At 43.2% G+C, this 23,719-nt stretch overlaps 1 protein-coding gene across 6 annotated transcripts in view; it reads right to left on the bottom strand.

Annotated features, from left to right (window-relative positions):
- The window catches only part of LOC308313468 (inositol hexakisphosphate and diphosphoinositol-pentakisphosphate kinase 2-like), a 63,413-nt gene that overhangs the window by 9,892 nt on the left and 29,802 nt on the right, over positions 1 to 23,719 (bottom strand). For 2 of the 6 annotated variants that reach the window (XM_080760584.1, XM_080760587.1), the window contains exons 18-27: positions 20,391 to 20,532; positions 17,400 to 17,623; positions 16,014 to 16,141; positions 13,667 to 13,781; positions 12,352 to 12,459; positions 11,374 to 11,490; positions 10,622 to 10,762; positions 9,782 to 9,875; positions 7,678 to 7,803; positions 2,834 to 2,896 (exon numbers count right to left, since the gene is read on the bottom strand). In XM_080760584.1, the coding sequence (XP_080616710.1) occupies positions 2,834 to 2,896; positions 7,678 to 7,803; positions 9,782 to 9,875; positions 10,622 to 10,762; positions 11,374 to 11,490; positions 12,352 to 12,459; positions 13,667 to 13,781; positions 16,014 to 16,141; positions 17,400 to 17,623; positions 20,391 to 20,532 (1,258 nt within the window). Of the gene's footprint in view, positions 1 to 22; positions 2,897 to 4,020; positions 4,099 to 7,677; positions 7,804 to 9,781; positions 9,876 to 10,621; positions 10,763 to 11,373; positions 11,491 to 12,351; positions 12,460 to 13,666; positions 13,782 to 16,013; positions 16,142 to 17,399; positions 17,624 to 20,390; positions 20,533 to 23,719 lie in introns of all 6 variants that reach the window. The other 4 variants (XM_080760585.1, XM_080760588.1, XM_080760586.1 and 1 more) reach the window with 3 other exon arrangements.

Below are 23,719 nucleotides of genomic sequence, written 5' to 3'. Positions count from 1 at the left end.
TACACTACGTACTGTCTGTAACCCAGAGTATCGCTGCGCCTTACTCTCCAATCCAAAAACAGCGACAGACTGCGTTAGTCGTTCACAGGATGCTTGTTGCCACGTGGAGCGTTTCAGGCGGCGTCGGGGTGCTTTAGACACATGACCTTTATAGCTGTCAAAGTCCACCAACTAGATGGAAATACATCATCTACTAGAATGAATGATATGAATCACAATGAGGATGCTGTGCGTCATATCATTTAAGACCATGTCACTTTGTGGTACTATTCCTAATATTAATGGGGGAAAATATATAACAGGGTAGGTTAATAATCTGCTTAAAGCATTTTGGGGGTATTGGCTTTTATATTTCCTCACTCTGCTCATTATGACAGCTCTCACAGTTGCATTCAACTGGAATGCTGGGTGAAAAGGAACGCTGGGTGAAAAAAGAAAAAAACACACACACACACACACAGACAACACACACACACACACACACAGCAAAGAACAAAGAAAGCAACAGGTGTTTCCATAATATCGGCAAAAGAACTGCCCGTGTCTCATTCAATCCACAAAATGCACCATCATGGGATCAGCCATCATCGCTCATGCATGCCTTTTGGAACCATTCCATTTGACTCCAAGGCTAAGGAAGGTGTCGGAGCCGGCCAACCTTCCAGGAGAACTTGAAAGAAGATGGAAGCAAAGAAACGGGTGTTGCCTCAAGCCTAATTTCAACTTTTTGTGGTACGACAGGGATCCTTTCTGAAAATAACTTTTTTCCTGAGAAAAAGAAAAATGTGTCAAAGTATAAATGAGCCTAATAACCTTTAGGTTCACCACACATCACACAAAAACCCTCCAACTATACATATTATGGAATCAATAAAAGCATTGCTATTAGAAACATCCTGTGTTGAAGTTAATCATTTACTAACTTAAACAATTGCCCTTTGTTTGAACTGAAAATGTTGAAGAGCATTAAAGCATAATATATGCCTTTTACAAAGAAAAGGAAATCTTTTTTCACATTCATTCCAGTTAATGACAGACAGAGCCTACTGTAGGGGAATGGACAAACGATACTTAACCCTTTCCCTGTTTTATCAAGACCACAGTATGACAGAAAGCGTTTATTCAGTTATTAGCCACTTTGCTTTATCAAGACTAAATGACAGAAAGCGTTTATTCAGTTATTAGCCACTTTGTTTCGTCAAGACTACAGTATGACAGAAAGCGTTTATTCAGTAAAAAATAATAGCGAAAACAATCAATCTACAAGCTCACAATGTTATGCGATGCGTTGTTGTGTGAGCTTGTAAATAAGCTAGTTATGCTATTCCTCATAAAAGCATAGAGCTAATAGGTCTGAAGTGGTTCAAATGATCAAACAGTTCTATACGGTGAGAGTCGGCTGTTGTCCTTCTAATACAGTGGTTCTCAACCAGTGGTCCTTGAGGGGGTTCCAGGTGGTCCCCAGCTAAATGACACAGAGTTGGTAACCAAATGGACCCCTAGAGACCCCTCTTGAAAGCATACAATGAAACCCTGTACGGGTCCATTTAATTTCATTTCACGCTCTGAAGAGTGAGAGAGCGTTAAACATCTGCATTACTTCATTTACAAGAAGTCTACACGGTTAGAGAATGTAGAATAATTGTTATTTTGATCGTTTGCCAACAAAATATTCAAAGTTCAAAGTCTGAGAGGCTAGATCTAATCGAATGGTGGTCCGTGGCTCAAATGCCCAATAAATAGTGGGCCTTGACACAAAAAGGGTTGCAAACCACTGTTCTAATAGATTAGGATTGATCTAAAACAGGGAATAAACAGGGTAAGGGTTAACATGGGTGTGCTGCTGTGGTGGTGTTCTCACCGATGGATTTCATTCACATATGCAGTAAAGATGGTTCATATGCATACATCTGAGATGATATTATGTATGCACATCTATCCACCCAAGAATACTCCATTAGTGGGTGATGGAGACAAATTTACTAATTTATGCCAGTATGTTACACAGGGTTCCCACCCTTCGCCCAATGATGAAATTGCATACTGATACATTTATCCCATCCATTTTTCTAAAAAGACCAAAATAGTTTTTAGGGGAAATCTAATTCCAAGTCCAAACTGGTATCACAGCCTCAGCTTACGCCAAAGCAAAACATTTCGATTTATTTCCTCCTACTTGATATACAGTATATATAGAGCTCATTCTTAAGCAGTACTTTGAAAACAACAAACAACAGAATTATGTAGTAAACTTGAATCGCCTTGTTATGGGAAAGAAGTAGCCACTGTGCACCAAGCAGCTAAGGAAATGCAATGCGTAAAACAAAATGGACGAAACAAAAAAAACATTCCAAGCAGATTCCTGATAAAGTGAAGGCTTTGTAAAGGTGCCGTCTCTAAACGCCATCCTATTCCATGAGCGGTGGGAACCCTGGTTACAAACAGAATGCCAGGCAGTGTTAAGACAAGTGAAGGCTAATTGGTATTTCCTCACACAACACTTCTGATGAGCGTGGCTCGACAAAAAAATGATTCCCGACTTAAACGACTATAAGGCCAGACGCCAACAACAGCGACGTACTGTACACAATCAGTTTAAATTAAAATATGCCATTTTAGCGGCACAACGTGTCATGCGATGAAATATGAATTAGCCTTAAGAGTCCAAGTTTAATGGGGGGGAAATAAAGACAAAAAATTAAGAGACTGAAAACCAGGAATGCTCGAGGGGCCATGGTAGTGTAACCACGAGAAATAATATATAAAGTGTTAAGACATACAAGACAGAGGGAGGTGAAAGAGGAGGAAAGATACTTGAAAGAAGCAGACGTACCATTAGTCGGATGGTTTGCAAACGACACAGAAAATCGTTTTACTGCCGGCATAGACAACAACTCTGAGGAAATAAAAAAAGTTCACTTGTGTTACCATGTGTCACAGTGGCTGCTGGACCAGTAAAACTGTCTCTCCTGCCTGCTATTCCTACGTTATGAAACGCACACAACAGTGCTAAGATCAGAAAGGTACATTCAACAAAGCGGGTGATCTAAAGAGGAAGATATGACTGTGTTGAAGTGTGGCGTTCTGTTGTGTGTAGCTACAAAACAACTGGGACTGTTTGATCTGGAGGCAGCAAGAGTTGCCCCATTTAGCCCTGACGTCAACACCTATGTTTCTATATGAGTGGTGCTCAATATTTCATTGACCCCACACCCCCAGAAGCAAACATTTGAGTTAAAAATGTTCGCTCTGAAATAATATATATTCCAAATTTGCGAGACATTTTCACTTTTCTTTTTTTTAGCAGATCTGAAAAATAGCAGATCTACAAGCTCATAGCCGCGCTATGAGCTTGTAGATCTGCTATTTTTCAATAGCTAAAGTATAAAATAATGCTCAAAACAAGGGGTTCCCGCACAGAGTGGGTTAAGGCCAGAGTTATAAGTTGTGGAGAGCGAGGAGCCGCACACCGAAAATGGGTACGCAAATAGCGTCACAGCAGCACACAAGACATTGTGAGCTTGTAGATCTGCTATTTCTGGCATGAAACTATACGTCGGGCTTTAGAGGAGAGAGGCTGACCGGCATTTCTGGCACCAACTCTCCCAGATGAGTTTACTTTAAATCTGACTCATTGACAAAATGAAATGACAATGATATTGAGGTGGAGATACAAAATAGGTGAAGGTAAAAACAAAAGCAACAAAAAAACCCAAGTGTGATTACCATGGTTGCGTCTGTTCCCCACATGGGTCTTAACCACTACCGAGTTACAGAGTACCGTAGACTATTCAGTCACTAACTTCCACCAGTGGTCTAGACTTTAAACTGGAACTGACATCAAGATAGACTACTGGTAGATAGCTTCTAGCAGACAAACACATGGCCAAACAATATACATTCACAGACCAGCACGCATTCAAACACAAACATATCATCATACTAATGTCACTACAGGGACTACAGTACCAGAGGGACTACAGTACCAGAGGGACTACAGTACCAGAGGGACTACAGTACCAGAGGGACACATTTGAAATGATGGACGATGACGACCAACAGGCGGCTCAAAATGTCTGCATGATACCACACTGACACCTAGTGGACAACATGACAACAGACAAAATGTTAAAACTACTGTAGGATGTTTCTGTTACATTTAATGCTGAACTGAATATTTCAGTTTTATGAATGGTTTCTAAATGCAGAAAGATTCAAATGTGCATACGCCAGCATGTAAAAATAGTACTATGAGTGTGTATTGTTACCGGAAATTAAACTGTGGGTGTGAATATAGCTCAGCTATCTGCTGGCAACTGTGTTGTTTTTGTCGACTAAAACCATGACGAAAGATGTTCGTCGAAACAAATTTTACACTGACGAAAACTAAATGGAAACTAAATGAAAACTAAGCTATTATGACTAAAACTAAGACTAAGATTTTTTATTTGTTGACAAAATTGTCAGTATAATATACTGACAATTTTGTCAACAAATAAAAACTAGACTAAAATGTTAGGAAGGGACTAACACTTGGTTGCACGCTGAAAATAGCCGATATACAAGCTCACAATGCGTCGCGTGTAGCTATTTTCAGATGGGCTATTACAAGTAGATCGGCTATTTTCAGCAAGTGTAAAAACAGTCATTACGACGGCATCAAGGCCCGCCAAAATACATTTTAGTCGACTAAATCAACTGTAGATTTAGTCTAATCAACTGTAGATATTTAGTAGAACTGTATGATATTTAGTCGACTAAAACTAGACTAACTAGACATTCCAGGTGACTAAAATGTGACTAAAACTAAAATCTAAATTTGCTGCCACTGGCTGGCAAAAAGTAATTTGATAGAATATGTATGAAGGCTGACACTTCACGGATACCGTTTACCATTTTAAATTGTGGTACAAAGGTGCCTTGCTTTTCTTTGCAATGCATTTGCTTTTGTACCTGCCCTTTTTCTTTTCTTTTTGAACAGAGCTTAACTCACACAACGTATCGGGATGTGTATGGGATAGTCTGGTGGCGAACACATTCTGAACACAAAGTGGCACATTAACACTGGATGATGCAACAAACATGAGAAATTAACCTAACGATGGAGAAGATCAGGCAACAGAAGAGTTTCTAACACTTCCCTGGTGTTCACGTGAAATTACCGCAGGCAGCCAGGCAATATCTGTGCCCCGGAACTACTTCCGGGGCACACAGCCCTGCACAGCGAGAGGAGGAGGAAAAAGTCATACGAGCAGCAGCCGACATGTCTTAGTTTTCACCACAAGCAGTAATATGTCGGGCACGATGCGATCAGAAATCACTATTTACATCTGAACGTTGGGCGGATTGGACTTAAAACAACTTTGGAGTATTCTTCTGAGAAAACGAGCCGCAAAGAAACGACAATGAGTGGATCCTTATGGAGTGGGCGCGCATTGATCATTGTGATGGGAGCCTGGGCGGCACGAAAGGTTAGTGTTGAGCTTCGACTGCTTGGAATTGATATAAACCTTACAACCCGCCATCTGACGGGTATGGCCACCTTTGGGGTTAAAACTTAACCCGTCATCTGACGGGTTTCCGAAGCGAATTTGGCGCCATGAGTGTTAACTGTGTGCTATGATGCCATCAGAGCAGCAAAACCTGGGTAGAAAACCTCAAGGCCCTTATCCACTACAGTTTTTCCTACCCGATTTCACACCAGTGACAGTGAGGGGTGAGAGGGGCTGAAGGGGTCGTCTGGACGCCATGACGGCTTGGAACTTGGAAGGACAACGGGGCGGGAAAACAGAAGCGCAGCACAAGGATAAAGGAAACAACATTCAGTACAAAAGTCCAGTTTGCTAATTCAAAACAACTACTACTACTTTGGTGTTACTTTGGCTACTACAGTGAAATTGGACAGTTCACGGAAGTTGTTGTAGGCTATGTGGGGATTATCTGACGAGGTACCATTTCAGTGGGCAAAACCATACATAAATGATACTAAATTGCTTATAGGGTCAATATGAAATAATATAGCCTTTCCATGAGTATCTTTTTATATTTTTCCTAAAAGAATACTTTAGGCAACTAAAACAGTTGTAAAGGTTGTTTGTGTTGTAGTAAATAAGGCAGTGTGTTTGAATCTGCATACCCCTCACTGGGGAGAAATCAGGTAGGAAAAATGGGGACGCGTCTCTACATATGATTTTAAACTCTAGAATATGGTACAGGATTCTCTGACGTTAGAAGCAGAGATGATTGGCCGTGCTCTGCTCTTGAGCACAATTCATCTTCATTCAACATAGAAGAGAAAACCACTGTCGATGAATTGTATGGATTTAAAACGAACGTTATGACAATAACAGTTACGTTACGTTCATTTTAAAATCCATAAAGGTCATGAAACACAATATATCGATAATCATAGATTGATTTGATAATTTACTGTATACAGTAATATATACACACACACAAACATACACAGCAACGATGTGTACATTACACACACACACACACACACACACACACACACACACACACACACACACACACACACAGTCACAGTCACACACACACACACACACACACACACACTGCTGTCGAGCAGAAACCTGACATATTTCCCCTTTTTATGTTTTTTTTTTGTTTAATTTTAATCCTGAAAAGCAACCGTTTTGGACATACAAGGTCCCCCCCCGTCCCGTCCCGTCCCGTCCCGTCCCCCCCCCCCCCCGACGGCAACCAACGACATAATATTAAACTGCATTCTGAAAATAACTTTAATTTAATATCTTCCATCTCTGAACAAGTGAACAGTATCCTCTCTTCTCTTCTCCAATGCAGTCCTGTCTGACAGTAGCGCATGATCCTCCCAGACACAGGCACACAGGGATTAGTCAGAATGACTGGACTCTGGAACATTTTAGAAGGCCTGTTGCGGGCCAGCAGTGTTGATTTCGTCGACTAAAACTATGACGAAAAATGTTCGTCGACTACCTATTTTCACTGCCGAAAACTAAATGAAAACTACATGAAAACTAAGCTGCAATGACTAAAACTAAGACTAAATATATTGACGATTTTGTCGACAAATAAACACTAGACAAAAATGTTAGGAAGGGACTAGTGGACAAGAGATCCACCAGTATAAGTCATTTTACGCTTGGTTACATGCTGAAAATAGCAGATCTACAAGCTCACAACATGGCGCTTGTAGATCAGCTTGTAGATCGGCTATTTTCAGCAAGTGTAAAATCAGTCATTTCGACGACATCAAGGGCCGCCAAAATACATTTTAGTCGACTGTCTAACTGTAGATTTAGTCGACTAAAATCTCATGACATTTAGTCAACTAAAACTAGACTAACACTAACACATTCCAGGTGACTAAAATGTGACAAAAACTAAATTGAAAACTATTCAAAAGACTATGAATAACAACACTGGTTGTTATTCTAGTCAGCAATTGACTTTACAAGAGAGAAATGGAGCATTCATTCGGCTGAAATGGTTTGCGACAACACATTTACACAGAGAGATAAACACTTCCTTAGTTAAAAGGCCCCCCAAAAAAATGATTAAAATAAACATACAAATAGCTGCCAAAAAAATGGAACACTCAAAAGCAAAATGTCTTGTGAGTCTCTATGGGCTAATAAATGGTGAGCAAACTAGGATCTCAAAACGACATACCGTCTCGATAGGACAGATTTCCGGAGGAGAACTTTTTGCGGTGTGTGCGTGCGTAGTCCTGCAGGTTGGGGGCGCTGGAGGAGCCCCCGAGGACAGTGGTGCTGAAGAGGCCGGCACACTGGGAGCCTGTTGAGGGTGCAATACAAGGCAGATATGGGCGTCAACTAAGCAAGAGTCCAAGCTGCGCGCAAGCTTCATTTTCCATCCACCAGCTGTCTATAAAACCAAGAAGAGACGACTACCACTCGCGGTGGCATTTGGCATCTTTGTGATGCTACAGTGGCCCCATTTACATGCAGAAATTCATTCGGAATGAATGGATTCATTCCAGACATCATAATAAAAATGCTCATGTAAACACCTCAATTAGAATAGAAGAATATCCCATTCCGAATTAATTTTCATTCCGGTCTGGAGGAGTGGTATATACCGTTTGAATCGGTAGATCGCCATATAAACACTTTATTCCGAATGCTACTGGGAGTGTGGAAAACATGAAATATTTTACAAATGTCTGCCCTTAGTAGACTATAGTGCTTTTTGCCCATGTCCAAGGAGGGATGGCCATTTGGAGAAATTCTATGCGTGCAGAAATCTTTACCCATTAAAAAATAATACCCATAATAAAATGCGCTATTTACAAACCCATCTGCGAGTGTATGGTGAAACATGGAACCGTGTCCCAGTCCACCTAGGCGGGGGAATTGGCGTGAGTTGTTGTGAACACATGCACACTTTCCCATTAGTCCCCAAGCCTCCACTGCATCGTTGAGTTTACCTACCAGGAATTGTCTGTGTCTGTTGGGTAAATTCTGTGTGACAGCTGACTGACGGATGAATTAACGTGCACTCCTCATCAATATAGTGGCACGTAATTATCAAATAACTCTCTGTGGTGACTGACGAGTGCCGTCCAACAGTAGGTCGGACTCGTACTCGACTGATCAGGGTTATACTAGGGATGGAACCCAGAACCCATATAGAAAGGAACCAGTTCAGAGAGCTCAACTGGCTCCCAGTAGAATCATCAATCATGCAATCGAACTGCCTTTGGAAGGCAGCAACTCCTGAAAACCCTCGCCATTGATCACGCTGATATATCGCATATATATCTTAGACCATCCGACGTTACGTAACCTCATCCTCTTGGGAAGAACTTTCCCAAACACCACTTATCTCACCCGCTTCATGTGTGTTTTTTAGTTCTGGGCTGTTTTGGGTGGAGTCGAGGTTGCGTGTGGTTGCAGGGACTGCGCTTCAAAATAAAAATGTATTTTATTTGATCAGATGGTAGTTGTAATAGTGTTTGTCGGTTATTCATTTCTTAAGGGATAACGGTTATGGGTTGGCCATCTCTATAGTCCAAAGTTATATTCCGAATGAATGCTTTGGTCATGTAAACAATTGAGGAATAGGAATACTTATTCAGGTTCCATGTAAACAGTCGGGTATGAATCTGTTTGGAATAGATTAATTCATTCTGAATACATTTTGTGCATGTAACTGAGGCCAGTGTGTGTGCGCACTGTGGGAGGGTGAGGGAAGGGTTAAGTGTGCATGCCGCACGGCATGCAGTCATCCAAACAATGCTCTGGCACTGTTGCCATGTCTGTTATTGTAAGCGACTTTGGGCTTCTTTTTCTGTTAAGTAGCTTTCTGCTAAAAGAAAAGAAAAAAAGGGGGCTTGTTTCTAAAGATTAGTTGCTGTTATTTGGGGCTTGCTGGGGCTTGCTGGGGTCGACAGCACAGACTACAGATTGCATGCAGTGTTGTTTTCATCGACTAATACTATGACGAAAAATGTTCGTCGACTACCTTTTTTCACAACGCATCGCAGCGCGACACGTTGTGAGCTTGTAGATCGACAATTTTCAGCAAGTGTAAAATCTGCCATTACGACGGCATCAAGGCCCGCCAAAAATATATTTCAGTCGACTAAATCAACTGTAGATTTAGTCGACTAAAATCGTGTGAAATCTTAGTCGACTAAAACTAGACTAACACTAAAACATACCAGGTGACTAAAATGTGACTGAAACTAAATGAGAACTATGACTAAAACTAAAATCCCATTTTGCTGCCAAAAACAACACAGATTACATACCTAGACCACTCTGCTTCATCTCAGGGGACTGACGTGGGCAGGAGGGGAAGAGACGGTAACTGGCCGTCTTGGAGGACGATATCTCTGACAGGACCTGACACACACACACACGCACGCACGCACGCAGAAAGAAAGAAAGAAAGAAAGAAAGAAAGAAAGAAAGAAAGAAAGAAAGAAAGAAAGAAAGAACGAACAAGAGATGCAAAATACATTCAAACTAGGGCTGGGCAATGTGCTGTTGTTGTTGAATGGACGGACGACATGTAATTATTTATATGAATGATCAGGAGGCTGCTGTGAAAAGATGATCAAGGTCAAGGACAACATAATCGACAGATCTCCTCGTGGAGATTTAAATGTCCATGACAGCACGCCGTGCCTTCAAATCATGACATCATACAAGTAACTAAACGTACAAAATTGAATGATTATAATTCATGTCATGAGAAGCAGAGTGTGAATGATGGCTTACGTATACCTTACTGTGAACGGCGGTGCCATTCAGCCTTACCTCCATAGAACCGGTCTTACATTACTGTGAACGGCGGTGCCATTCAGCCTTACCTCCATAGAACCGGTCTTACATTACTGTGAACGGCGGTGCCATTCGGCCTTACCTCCATAGAACCGGTCTTACATTACTGTGAACGGCGGTGCCATTCGGCCTTACCTCCATAGAACCGGTCTTACGTATACCTTACTGTGAACGGCGGTGCCATCGGCCTTACCTCCATAGAACCGGTCTTACATTACTGTGAACCGCTGTGCCATTCGGCCTTACCTCCATAGAACCGGTCTTACGTATACATTACTGTGAACCGCTGTGCCATTCGGCCTTACCTCCATAGAACCGGTCTTGCGGTTGCGAACGAGCGGGGACCGCCTCTGTATGCCGATGGGTTCAGACAGTGGAACGGCCCTGTCTGTTTCGTCACACGACAGGTTCTCCAGGCTGCCGCGATCAGTCTGCTTCTGCCCGTTCTAAAGACAACAACGACAAACACAATAGTGCAGGGCTAATATGACAATAAGCGTTCATGAATAAACCATAGGACAGCATACAGTAGGTCATACGCTGCTGTACCTACCCATGTCAGATTCTACCAGATCCTACCCAGTGTTGATTCCCTCGACTAAAACCAAGAAGAAAAATGTTCGTCGACTACCTTTTTTCACTGAGAAAAACTACATGGACACTAAATGAAAACTAAGCTATGATGACAAAAACTAAGACGAAATAGTGGCAGTGATGTCAGACTTTGGTGCTCTATGCCCTAAATAACCTTGCTCCCCTTTAAAAAAAAATCTGACGTCGTTGCGACCACAGGTCGCAGTTTACTATGAAAACCTGCATGTCAGTCAGTAATGCCTCATGTCAGTCAGTCCGTCAAGCCTCGTGACACACTCCATATATGGCCGTCTCCATATATGAAGATCACGACACTGACCTCCCTGAATGACTGAATGACTGTATTTCTATGTGATTGAAAGTGTTACCTCAGAAGAAGCAGGCCTGAATCCACTGTACTCCACTGTACTAATGCATAGACATGTATGACTGTATTTCCTACGTATGTGATTGAAAGCGTTACCTCAGAAGAAGCAGGCCTGAATCCAAAGCCAGTGGGAGCGTTGTCCTCGTCTTCCACACCTTTAACACCAGGGCTGAAGTGCAGCTCCACGTGGAAACGTTCCTCCGAGGACACTTCCTGAGGGGACAAAGACAATGGAGGGCTGGGCAATCAGCTGGAAATATCCTCGCCGTCGGGCCAGAAACCATGTATCTCTATATTTAAACTTTTGGTGTGTGTCCCCCCACTAAGTTAACTCCCTACTAGGGATGCCACATGGTGACCATTTGCCCAATCGAATATTCTAAAGCTCTGGCGATTAATAATCGATTAATCGACCCCCCCCCCCACACCCCCTCCCCTTTTTTTAATTTTTTAATCAATATCAGATAAAACTTCTAAGATTTTATATTATGCACATGCCATGGTCACATAACCATTATATGTTGAGTGCATGCTTTGATGGTTACAGTTTTATAATCAGTTTTGATGAGTAAACCTTTGTGGAGATCTTCTCAGTGTCATTCAGGATGGAAAATGAAATCCATTTGGATTTGGGGAGAAGTAGTTTCATAAGGGGCTGGTATGTATTACTTGATATAAAGAGAACATGTTCAGTTCACTAGTCTACACTCTAGTCTGGTATCGGTATTCGGTATCGGCTAACACAGAAATTGTGATCGGAAAAGTGAAAATCCATCAGGCTGATGGGAGGGGAAAGGAACTGGTTGGAATAACGTGTTCCTTCCACACGCTACGTCCGGCCGGGGCAACTCTCCCCCATCAGGTGAAAAGAAGCAGCTTGGACTCCTCATGCATAGAAGGAAGCATGAGATCAGTCTGCTGATGGTGTGTGGCCAACCCATCGCAGTTGGTACTGAAGGGGTGTGGCCTCCATGCTCTTGGTACCAGTTCTACTCAGGACTTGTGTGTGTGGTACACGATCACTCTAGGTCAACGCACACACACACGGTACAAATATCTGGCGAAAACAACTACCTTATTGTTGTCCTCATACAACATGATTACTATCTGAGTCATGTAGTTGAGTTCGGACACGGCGCTGAGGTAATCCATGGCACGCTTCCACTGCTGGTCCTTCTCCTCCTGACACACGCGCGCGCACACACACACACACACACACACACACACACACACACACACACACACACACACACACACACACACACACACACACACACACACACACACACACACACACACACACACACACACACACACACACACACACACACACACACACACACACACACACACACACACACACACACACACACACACACACACACACACACACACACACACACACACACACACACACACACACACACACACACACACACACACACACACACACACACACACACACACACACACACACACGTAAAAAATGTGTGAGCACACATGATCTACAGCCATGGTTCTCAAAGTGGGGTCCGGGGACCCCCAGGGGTCCTTGAGGGAGTTATACTGTAGTTAGGAACCAAATGGACCCTTGTGGGACGTCTGTAACTCTGAGAGTGTACAAATGGAACCAAATGGACCCATCCTTGAGGGAGTTCCAGGGGGCACTCACAGCAAAATTATAGTTGGGAATCAAATGGACCCTTGTGGGACTGTAACTCTGAGAGTGGAACCAGATTCCATGTGTACACTCTCAGACTCAGAGTTAAATTAACAATGATTTTACAATATAAATTAATCAAATAAAATCACTGCTAGAGTTGTACAAATGGGGGTCTGCAGATCTATCTATCCATCTATCCATCCATGGCTGTGTGGGACAGTGTGTGGGACAGTGTGTGGTCCGTCCTGTGTGGGACAGTGTGTGGGACAGTGTGTGGTCAGTCCTGTGTGGGACAGTGTGTGGGACAGTGTGTGGTCCGTCCTGTGTGGGACAGTGTGTGGGACAGTGTGTGGTCAGTCCTGTGTGGGACAGTGTGTGGTCAGTCCTGTGTGGGACAGTGTGTGGTCAGTCCTGTGTGGGACAGTGTGTGGTCAGTCCTGTGTGGGACAGTGTGTGGTCAGTCCTGTGTGGGACAGTGTGTGGGACAGTGTGTGGTCAGTCCTGTGTGGGACAGTGTGTGGTCAGTCCTGTGTGGGACAGTGTGTGGTCAGTCCTGTGTGGGACAGTGTGTGGTCAGTCCTGTGTGGGACAGTGTGTGGTCAGTCCTGTGTGGGACAGTGTGTGGGACAGTGTGTGGTCAGTCCTGTGTGGGACAGTGTGTGGTCAGTCCTGTGTGGGACAGTGTGTGGTCAGTCCTGTGTGGGACAGTGTGTGGCGAGTCCTCACGTCTAGAAGGCCTCCGTAGCGGAAGATGCTGAGCAGTGAGTGGACGTGGCTCTCGCTGGTGAAATAGAGGCGTGTCCTGACGTGGCGTCCAGGGGACATCACTCCACGAGAATATCTGACCACAGAGAAAAAAATAAAAATAAATAAAACGTGTATCGTTGATGTTGGGCAGAAACCTCCCTAAGGTGTTCCAAAATGTTCAGAATACTCATGTTTGAATATTCAATAGACCAAATGCATATAGCTGTCATCTTGCCATGAAGGTAATGCATGCATATCTTAGCCAGGTCCTAGACAATACATGGACAACTGTTGGCCTGGGGGCCACATGCAGCCTCCACCTTCACTTAATGTGGCCTTCAAGTTAATATCGGGAAACTTATATATTATTGATTTCAGCTGTTACAATTTGAAGCATGCAAACATGACCCGCTTTAATTAGTTAGTACTCTAAATTAGTAGCTTAATGAGTAGTATTAAAATGTTATTGTCCTTTTTATGTCCAAAAAGTTCATAAAGTTAACTATATTCAAAGGCATTTGAAAGTCATTGAAATTAAATGAAAATATTACTTTTAAGGATTCCAATAAAGAAATACCGTATATTACCAAAAAACAGCCCATGCTCAAATAGCCGCCCACTACCTAATAACGGCCCAGGTTCTGACACCATTTTGTGTAATAACTGCCTCCTTCAAATAACCGCCCTCCTCCATATAACGGCCCATGGGCTGTTATTTGCTAACTTAATCAGCCTCAGCCCTCATTTATATTATTATATGCATGTTCACCGTGTTGAGTTTGCAGATCTCCGCACGCCACATACCTCAAAACAGCAGTCATCCACATCCATAAAATAAATCTAGGCTATAGTTTCACAAGTGCCGCCCTGCAGCCTATGCACAACCAATTGTTTTAATTCAAAGAGGTATATATTCTGTGAAATTTTTATTGTCATCCGTGTATCTACAAGCTCCAAGTGTTGCATGACAGCGCTTTGTGAGCTTGAAGATCATCCATTTTCGGTGCGCGGTGTGCGCCAGCGCCACTCATGAATTCAAGCGGAGCCAGCCAGGTCCTCACAAGTATAGTACTATAAAACACCGCCACCATGAAGTCCTCATAGCGCAACATAATAGTTGATATTTAAATCGTGCTATTCTCGGGCAATCTTCAACCGATTGTTCTAATTCCAAATGGCCTATAATCTACCGGTACGTAGGCCTACAGTTTATAATTAAATCATTTATTTGTCCGCTGCTTAGCCATGCTCAATCAGAACATGTAGTGGTTACACCTGTGTGTTGATACGCTCCCTCTTACAATTAAATCAAAATGCATTGTCTGCAATTTGTATTGTTTACCATACTAAAATAAGATGACTGCATGGAGCTGTATGTAACCAAATGATGGCCAGGTGCAGACCGGTGCAAAAAGCTGTGGCTGGTGTGCAAAGAAATAGCAGACCTACAAGCTCACAACGCGCCTAGGCTCGACGAGTTGACAATATTGTATAGACAATATTGTTGCACTAAATTGGAGGAGGATGATGAGTATTGGTAGCATTGAGATTGGTACAGTCAGGGTTCCCACAAGTTTAGTTCCCACAATTATTGTTTTAACAATTCATATTCTACAACATTTCCAAATGTATTTTTACCCCATTTCCAGGCCTATGCATTAATGAGGATATTGTATGCCATCAATCCCCCCAAGCAAGACAACATGGAAAAAAGAACAGATGTAAAAAAGTAACTAACACTATGTTGTTAGGTTGTTATTTATGAAATGATATCCAAACATTTTAATTCCAAATGAGCTTTTCTAGGCCTGTATTTTAAAATTAAAAATTATTCACTGAATTTCATGGCGGTAGGAACCCTGTACAGTATTATTATATGTTGTTTTGTACAGTATACTTGTAAATGCTTTACTGTATGTACTGTAGCTTTGTTTTTGTTTTTTTATGATTACGGTAATACCAGTTCCAGACAATATTTGCACTACATGTTACTGTATGTTTATACTGAAACCAAATAATGGCCTTGTGCAGGCCGGTGCAAAAATAAATAACAGCCTTCTGCAAATAACGGCCCGGCTCCTTATAAACGCCCGGGGTCCGAATCGATTTTGCATATTCACAGCCCGGGCTACTATTTGGTAATATACGGGTAGCTAAATTATTCAGGATTTCAATTCAAATATAGCTGATCTACAACTTTTAGATCGGCTATTTTTGCTACGACAGTAATATGCAATGTGGCCCTCTGGTAGTGAGTGTGGAAATATAGTTATCACATAATCTATTCATTCACTCATTTATTTTTGAGCGGTGTTCGGTGACTCACAGAGGGTGCAGTTTGTTGACAGACTCGTCCTCGTGGGTCCTCTGGAGGTCCAGTTGGATCTTCCTGACCAGCGGGAGACAGTAGGCGTACGCTATGTCCAGCTTCTCCACCGTGTTGATGCCATATTCCTGGAGAGAGAATTAGAAAGCTTGTGAGACACGCTGGAAGGAACATTAAAAAGGCAGTCTCTGTATCGTAACGGCCATAGACGTTGTGGCCATACAGCCACAAATGTGATGAGGTCAGCACATTTGGTGGATATGGCCGAATTTAGCCCAAGGAATTTTTTTTGTGTGCAAAACTAATGCTTGGAATGGGTTCAGAAGCATAAAAACCTATAGTTTGACACGACATTGGACGAAAATTTACTTTTATACTGATTATTATTATAATTTTTGTAACTTTTCTTTTTTTTGTAAAAATGTGAACACACCGGTTATAGTCCATAGACCTGGAAAAAACTCATTGCATTGGAATTGAGCTCAAATTCAGTTGATCATACAAAACATCAATGTTTTTGGAGCTCAATAAGAAAAATTGGCGACCTCGCTGGACCGTTTCAGCTGTTGTGATCACTGACATGTATCTAGGGTTCACCCCTGAAATGCTTCAGTGTTCCCGGAAGTGCGTCACTCGCTTCTTAACTCCATTAAAAGCAGGATTTGCAAAGCCCTGCAGCTCTAAAGCTTCAAGTGCTGTCCATGTTGAGCAGATGATCGGATTTAATTCGTGACTTTGTCTCGCATCGCTCCGGACAACTAACCGTTTCTGACGAGAGGTAAACACAGTTTGAGGTAATGCTAATGATCACAGCTCTTCACAACAACAGCCCCACACCTCCCTGATAACCCGGAAATGAAACAGAGTCTCATTAGAATGGGAGCCTATATGCTTGGCACAGCTCAGAGCCATCTAATAGAAGAGTTGCGATATTGAGGGAGCGTAAACAGAGCGCTCAAGCGCTGTTCATGCGGCCAAAACTGAGACAAGCTGGAGTTGGAAATACATTGTTTTCAACGAGGGCGGCGCAAATAAGAGCTATTTTAAGCATGTGTGCAACATGATAACTGTTTTAAAGTACTGTACAGTAACAACTAAAGTCTCTTTAATGTTTATGTTGTACTATTACTAAAAAACAATCTAAAATAAAGGGATTTAAGCTGGGCTGTTGCCTGAGTTTAATGCATGTCTGTCTACTTCCGGTCCAGGACTTGTCCCAGTTGGTTGTCGCCATTCTCAATAGAAGTCTATGTAGGAGAGCCGCCATTGGACTGAAGCTCCATGAATCTATGTCTATGTCTATATCTAAGGCTCTGACACAGCTCAGCTGTGCTTATGCTACCACATAGCGGGCAGAAAAAGTGTTAAATATCCCCTGACTAATACCTGTGGGATGACGATGTCGGCCAGAGCGTGGGACAGTCGGAACAGCTCCATCGTGTCCTCCAGGCCCAGGGTGGAGTTGTGGATGACGTCGTACTTCACGCAGTCGTAGATGTCGGGGACCTTGCTGATGTCGTAGCGGCCGCTCTTCATGCGGAAGTCCCTCTCCAGCTTGGACCAGCGCTGCAGCATCAGCTCCAGGGTCTCGCTGTGGTACAGCTGGATGTCTGCAAGCACAGGAACAAAACACAACACGGACAACCGTAAAGCGGAGGTTCCCAAACTTTTTTACCCTGGCGGGAACCGAAACGAGACAGATCTCTCTCTCCCTGGGACCCAAAGAGACAGATCTCTCTCTCCCTGGGACCCAAGGAGACAGATCTCTCTCTCCCTGGGACCCAAGGAGACAGATCTCTCTCTCCCTGGGACCCAAAGAGACAGATCTCTCTCTCCCTGGGACCCAAAGAGACAGATCTCTCTCTCCCTGGGACCCAAAGAGACAGACCTCTCTCTCCCTGGGACCCAAGGAGACAGACCTCTCTCTCCCTGGGACCCAAACTAGTGAAAATAACAAGCTCGGCTATTTCCACTACTTCTTAAACATTTTTGTTTTCTAATTTATGGAATTTCTTTGATTTCTCGTTGATTTCCTCATTAAATTACTGGGGGGAAAAATCATGTTTTTCTCTTTTGAAAAAAATCTAACAAAAATGCACAAAGTCTCTGTGTGTACGTCTGTAATCCACATAACTCGAGAACAGTTCGTCCCACCGACTTCAAATTCGACACACGTGTTCCCCACAAGGAGTGCAGTGCCCGGTGTCGAGTCGGGCCCACGGTAGTCCAGAACCGCCACAAAAGGCCTCTGCCCGGGCCATAGATGACATCACAAGGCCTTTGCCCGGGCCAGACTCCATATTTGGGCATGCCTAAATACGGGTTCGTCCACCGACTTACATCATTCTGACATCTTTGGGCATGCCTGACAAAGAACTCCATATATGGGCATAAAAGGGCATACCGCTGACATAACTTCTGACATCACGACATAAGTGCATGTCGGTGTCGAGTAGGTGATAAGCATGGTTGTCCAGAACCGCCACAAAAGCTCAGGCTCAGCCCAGGCTCCCACGGGAACCCCGCTCTAGTAATAATAATAATTAAAAACAAAATGTAAGAAACCAAAAAAAATAAAGGGACCCATAAAAATGCTTGGTCCGTGACCCAGTGTTTGGGAACCAGTGACATAAAGGACACTGATGGATTTTTGGAGCTGTCGTTTCCTACTGACTAACGTTCCAGCAAGGAGCCGCCACGGCATATTAAGTCATTCGGCGCCGTAATCGCTTTTTGAAGCCTCCCGATCCAAACGCCCCCAATTCTGCTGGCTTATGCTGTCTATGGGGAGTCTTGGGGATGCCGTTTTTAGAATCGTAATATCTCGGATTCTTCTTTTTGGGTCAAAACTAGCTTGATTTGCGACTCATTTCTCAAAACGATTATGATCCTCGGTTACAAAAAGTATGTTTTCGGTGGATTAAAATGACAATCACGGGACATGTTACGTAGCTGATTTTCACTTCCTGATTCTCGGTTTCCGAGTGAAATGGCTTTCAGAATAGATTCTGCCTTCTGCCTATTAAATGACTGGATGGCGCCCTGAGCCACCAGCAGATGGCGCTGTTGCCGGTAAATGAGTTAATGAAGCTATTACATGTAAGCTACTTACAACACACAGACTCTCTGAGGCAAGCTTAACCACTTAAAGCAGTGGTTTTCAACCAGTGGTCCGGGGACCATCTTTAACTCTTGAGAGTTAAACATTACATTTTACGCTCTCAAGAGTTACATTATTGTTCAACATCTGCATGACTTAAGTTAATTCTACACAATTAGAAAATGCAGAGGAATTGTTGTTTTGATCGTTTGCCTGTTTTCTCTCCTAATGGTACCAACATCAATACATGTGAACATATTGTTTAGTTTGGGGTTTGAGAGGCTAAATCTCATCAAATGGTGGTCCGTCCGTGGCTCAAATAATGGGCCTCGACATGAAAAGGGTTGAAAACCACTGACTTAAACCATGAAACATGGGGACATTCTCATTCTACTACTCTGCTGCCCTGACACCTGCAAATCACTGGTTCATTTCTAAACTAGCCTGAAAAAACATCTATCAGGAGGTAAATGCAATTTCAGGAGGGGTCATTCACTGCTGACGATTTCCCCTTTTATCCATTGCATTGACATACAGTATTAGAGAAAAAACTAATTACAGGGAGGATTTTAGATATCTCTAATTATCACTCCACAAATCAGAAAATAGTGTCAAGAGGCATTAAAAACCCCATTTTCGCCATGTTTTTAAGAATAAAATGTGATGTAAATCAGGCTATGCACTATATATCAACAAACCCTTCTGTAAATTCCTGCAGAATATAGTTATGAATAATGGAAAGTTTGGTGTATGTGAGTGCAACTGAAGTGTAGATTATTTTCCCACGTATGAGGAAAACTCATTTTGAGAAAACGGTCTTTAAAGATTTGTATTGTAAAATTCCAAAACGTTTTTTTTTAAGCCACAACCAATCATGAAAATAGAGAGGGTGGATGTTTATGTTGCTTTAGTTTGAAAGAAATTATAGGAAGCAAAATAGCACAAAATCTCAAAATTGAAAAATCATGATTTCACCTGCCTTACCTGTCTTGCCTTAGGTTTTTTTAAATAGTAAAAAATGTCAAATAAGTTTAGGGATAAGGGTTAAGGGGTGGCACAAGACCATAGTGTTTTGCATTTTGTTTGTTTATTGTGGTACTGTACCTGCCGAAATATTCATCAATCAAAAAACCCTATGTACTCCCAGGGGTCTGCTATTTTCGCCCAAAGTCTCCCCCCCCCCCTCCCCAAGAAGGGACGCTATACGCAGGGTTCATGTGGTTAGCATTACATTACTAATCCCGTTTTAAAGAGTGTGAGAGAGGAATTTTCCCCACCAGCAGATTTGGGGTCTTCCATTCTTTTGCGTATCTGGGAGGTGAGGCTCTGAATGAGGGTGTAGACCTGGTCACACGTGGCCACTGGGTTCTGGACTATCTTCATGGAGTTCACCAGAGACGCACAGCAGGTCGGCGCCAGCTGGGAGGAAAGGAAGACAACACGACAAAACAGGATAACTCATCATAATGAACTGAACATTGACCCATTCAAACTGAGAGATATATACAGTATATATATAAATATATACACGCAGGCACGCACGCAGTCTTTCCTCTAGCCAGAAGCTGATACTGTGGGGAGAGCTGTCACGCATGCACAGGTGACATTTTTGTGATTCTTTTATTTATTTATTTTTGCAGTCTTTTGCGGTTATTTGCTATGTTTTGGCCTATTCGTGGCCGCCTACTAAAAAACATAATGTGGGGCCTGGTCATGATTGATCCCCCTCCCCCCCCCCCCCCCACACACACACACACACACAATCATGCGTATAAGGGAACACCGACAGTTGTTCTCAAAGTGGGGTGAGTCCTAGAGGGGGTTCCAAGGGGGAAGCTCTAGCTGTTGACAAATGGAGGCTTGCCATCAAAGCAGGCATCCAGAGGAGTGAGAAAAGGAGAGAGGACCTCTGGGAGGAGAGGAAAGAGCACAAACGACAGAAGGCGGCATCAGCACCAACGAGGCAGGCGCACAGTACTGTACATCTGCAGAAAGTGCAACAGAGACTGCCACTCAACACAGTACATCTGCAGAAAGTACTGCCACTCAACACAGTACATCTGCAGAAAGTACTGCCACTCAACACAGTACATCTGCAGAAAGTACTGCCACTCAACACAGTACATCTGCAGAAAGTACTGCCACTCAACACAGTACATCTGTAGAAAGTGCAACAGAGACTGCCACTCAACACAGTACATCTGTAGAAAGTGCAACAGAGACTGCCACTCAACACAGTACATCTGTAGAAAATGCAACAGAGACTGCCACTCAACACAGTACATCTGTAGAAAGTGCAACAGAGACTGCCACTCAACACAGTACATCTGTAGAAAGTGCAACAGAGACTGCCACTCAACACAGTACATCTGTAGAAAATGCAACAGAGACTGCCACTCAACACAGTACATCTGTAGAAAGTGCAACAGAGACTGCCACTCAACACAGTACATCTGTAGAAAGTGCAACAGAGACTGCCACTCAACACAGTACATCTGTAGAAAGTGCAACAGAGACTGCCACTCAACACAGTACATCTGTAGAAAGTGCAACAGAGACTGCCACTCAACACAGTACATCTGTAGAAAGTGCAACAGAGACTGCCACTCAACACAGTACATCTGTAGAAAGTGCAACAGAGACTGCCACTCAACACAGTACATCTGTAGAAAATGCAACAGAGACTGCCACTCAACACAGTACATCTGTAGAAAGTGCAACAGAGACGGCCACTCAACACAGTACATCTGTAGAAAGTGCAACAGAGACGGCCACTCAACACAGTACATCTGTAGAAAGTGCAACAGAGACTGCCACTTGACTCAACACAGTACATCTGTAGAAAGTGCAACAGAGACGGCCACTCAAGCATCGGACTGTTCAGCCACAGCAGGCGCTGTAACCCAACAACAGACTAATGCCTGGTGCATATTCCAAGGAGGAATAGCCAACAATATGTTGGCTATTTTTTGAAGAAGGCCGATGTACACCTCAAAGGGTGGTGACAGCAGTTGCATAGGACAAAAAGTGCATTATGTTCAGAAGATAGTGAAATCAAAGAAAGAAGACAGACAGGTCCTGATGAAGGTGTAACCACCCAAACGTCGACCTAATAAAGAGATAATGTATTGCTAGTTCCAGACAGTGTGCGGGACCGCTTCCTTTGATTTCACTATCAGAGATCCCCCTTCTGAATCTGAACATACGTTGGCTATTCAAAAATAGCAGATATACAAGCTCACAGTGCGTCACTTTGTGCCATGTTTTTTAAAGTGCACATTTTAATTGGTCTTGATCTGGGGGTCCCTGGAACAAAATATTTTGAGTTGGGGGTCCACGGCCAAATGACCGTGTTCATGTCCTTGACATGAATACGTTTGAGCACCACGATATTTAGTTTAGAACAGTGGTTCCCAAAGTGGGGTCCGGGGACCCCCAGGGGTACCTGAGGGAGTTCCAGGGGGGACCCATCTATTTTATTCATGTTCATAAAGTGCTAAAGTGTTGAAAGCAGTGGTTCCCAAACTTTTTCATGTCAAGGACCCCCAAATTGACACTACTTAGCCTGTGGACCCCCATTTGAAAAGATATGCCAGGGACCCCCTTTAGAGAAGACGTACACATTTAGACGTCTACATTTAGACGTCTACATTTAGACGTCTGTATACATTTAGACGTCTACATTTAGACGTCTACATTTAGACGTCTACATTTAGACAGTGTCCCCCTGAGTGCCTCCCCAATGCCTCCCCAGTGTGCCCCCCGAGTGCCTTCCCAGTGCCTCCCCAGTGTCCCCCCGAGTGCCTTCCCAGTGCCTCCCCAGTGTCCCCCCGAGTGCCTTCCCAGTGCCTCCCCAGTGTGCCCCCGAGTGCCTCCCCAATGCCTCCCCAGTGTGCCCCCGAGTGCCTTCCCAGTGCCTCCCCAGTGTGCCCCTGAGTGCCTCCCCAATGTCTCCCCAGTGCCTCCTCAGTGCCTGCCCAGTGTCCCCCAGTGTCTCCAATAGCAATACAAGAGCAATAATACAAATTAATCTTAATGTATTAATCTTATTAATTAATTAATCAAATTAATTAATGAATTAATCAAAATTGCGGCCTGTGCCCAGCACCATGCCAAAGCTTTTTCCTGCAGGAAACACTGCTTGTGGTTGTAAATATATTGTTATCCGTGTTGCGAGGATGAGGGGGTACCTGGAAAAATATCTACCCCAAAAAGGGTACCTGGTCCAAAAAAGTTTGGGAACACCTGGTTTAGAAGACATTTTTTGAATCGGCCTCAGGTCTGAAACGATTAAAAAAGGACAATTTGATAGAAATAAACGAAAGAAAGCTGAATATCTTTTACATGACACAGGATGGATCAAGAGCTCTGGGCGTCACTAATCCAGAGATCTCACCGCCTGCTAAACAATAAGCTGCTTTTAAAAGAACAGAGGTGATTATACCCCTGGGAACACTTTAGCACTGTTTAATACTTTGTCGTAAATGGTGCATTAATATAGCCGCCTTTATCCAAGGTGCAAGGTGCAGGTTCACACACACATTCATACACCTTTACATAGATCGTGCATTACATTCACCCCTTCATACACACATTCACACACCTT

Source organism: Protomyctophum bolini (genome assembly GCF_963924005.1).
Source record: "Protomyctophum bolini genome assembly, chromosome: 1".
NCBI lineage: Eukaryota > Metazoa > Chordata > Actinopteri > Myctophiformes > Myctophidae > Protomyctophum > Protomyctophum bolini.
The sequence above is the reverse complement of the archived record's forward strand: the minus strand, read 5'-3'. Positions and strand labels throughout refer to the sequence as shown.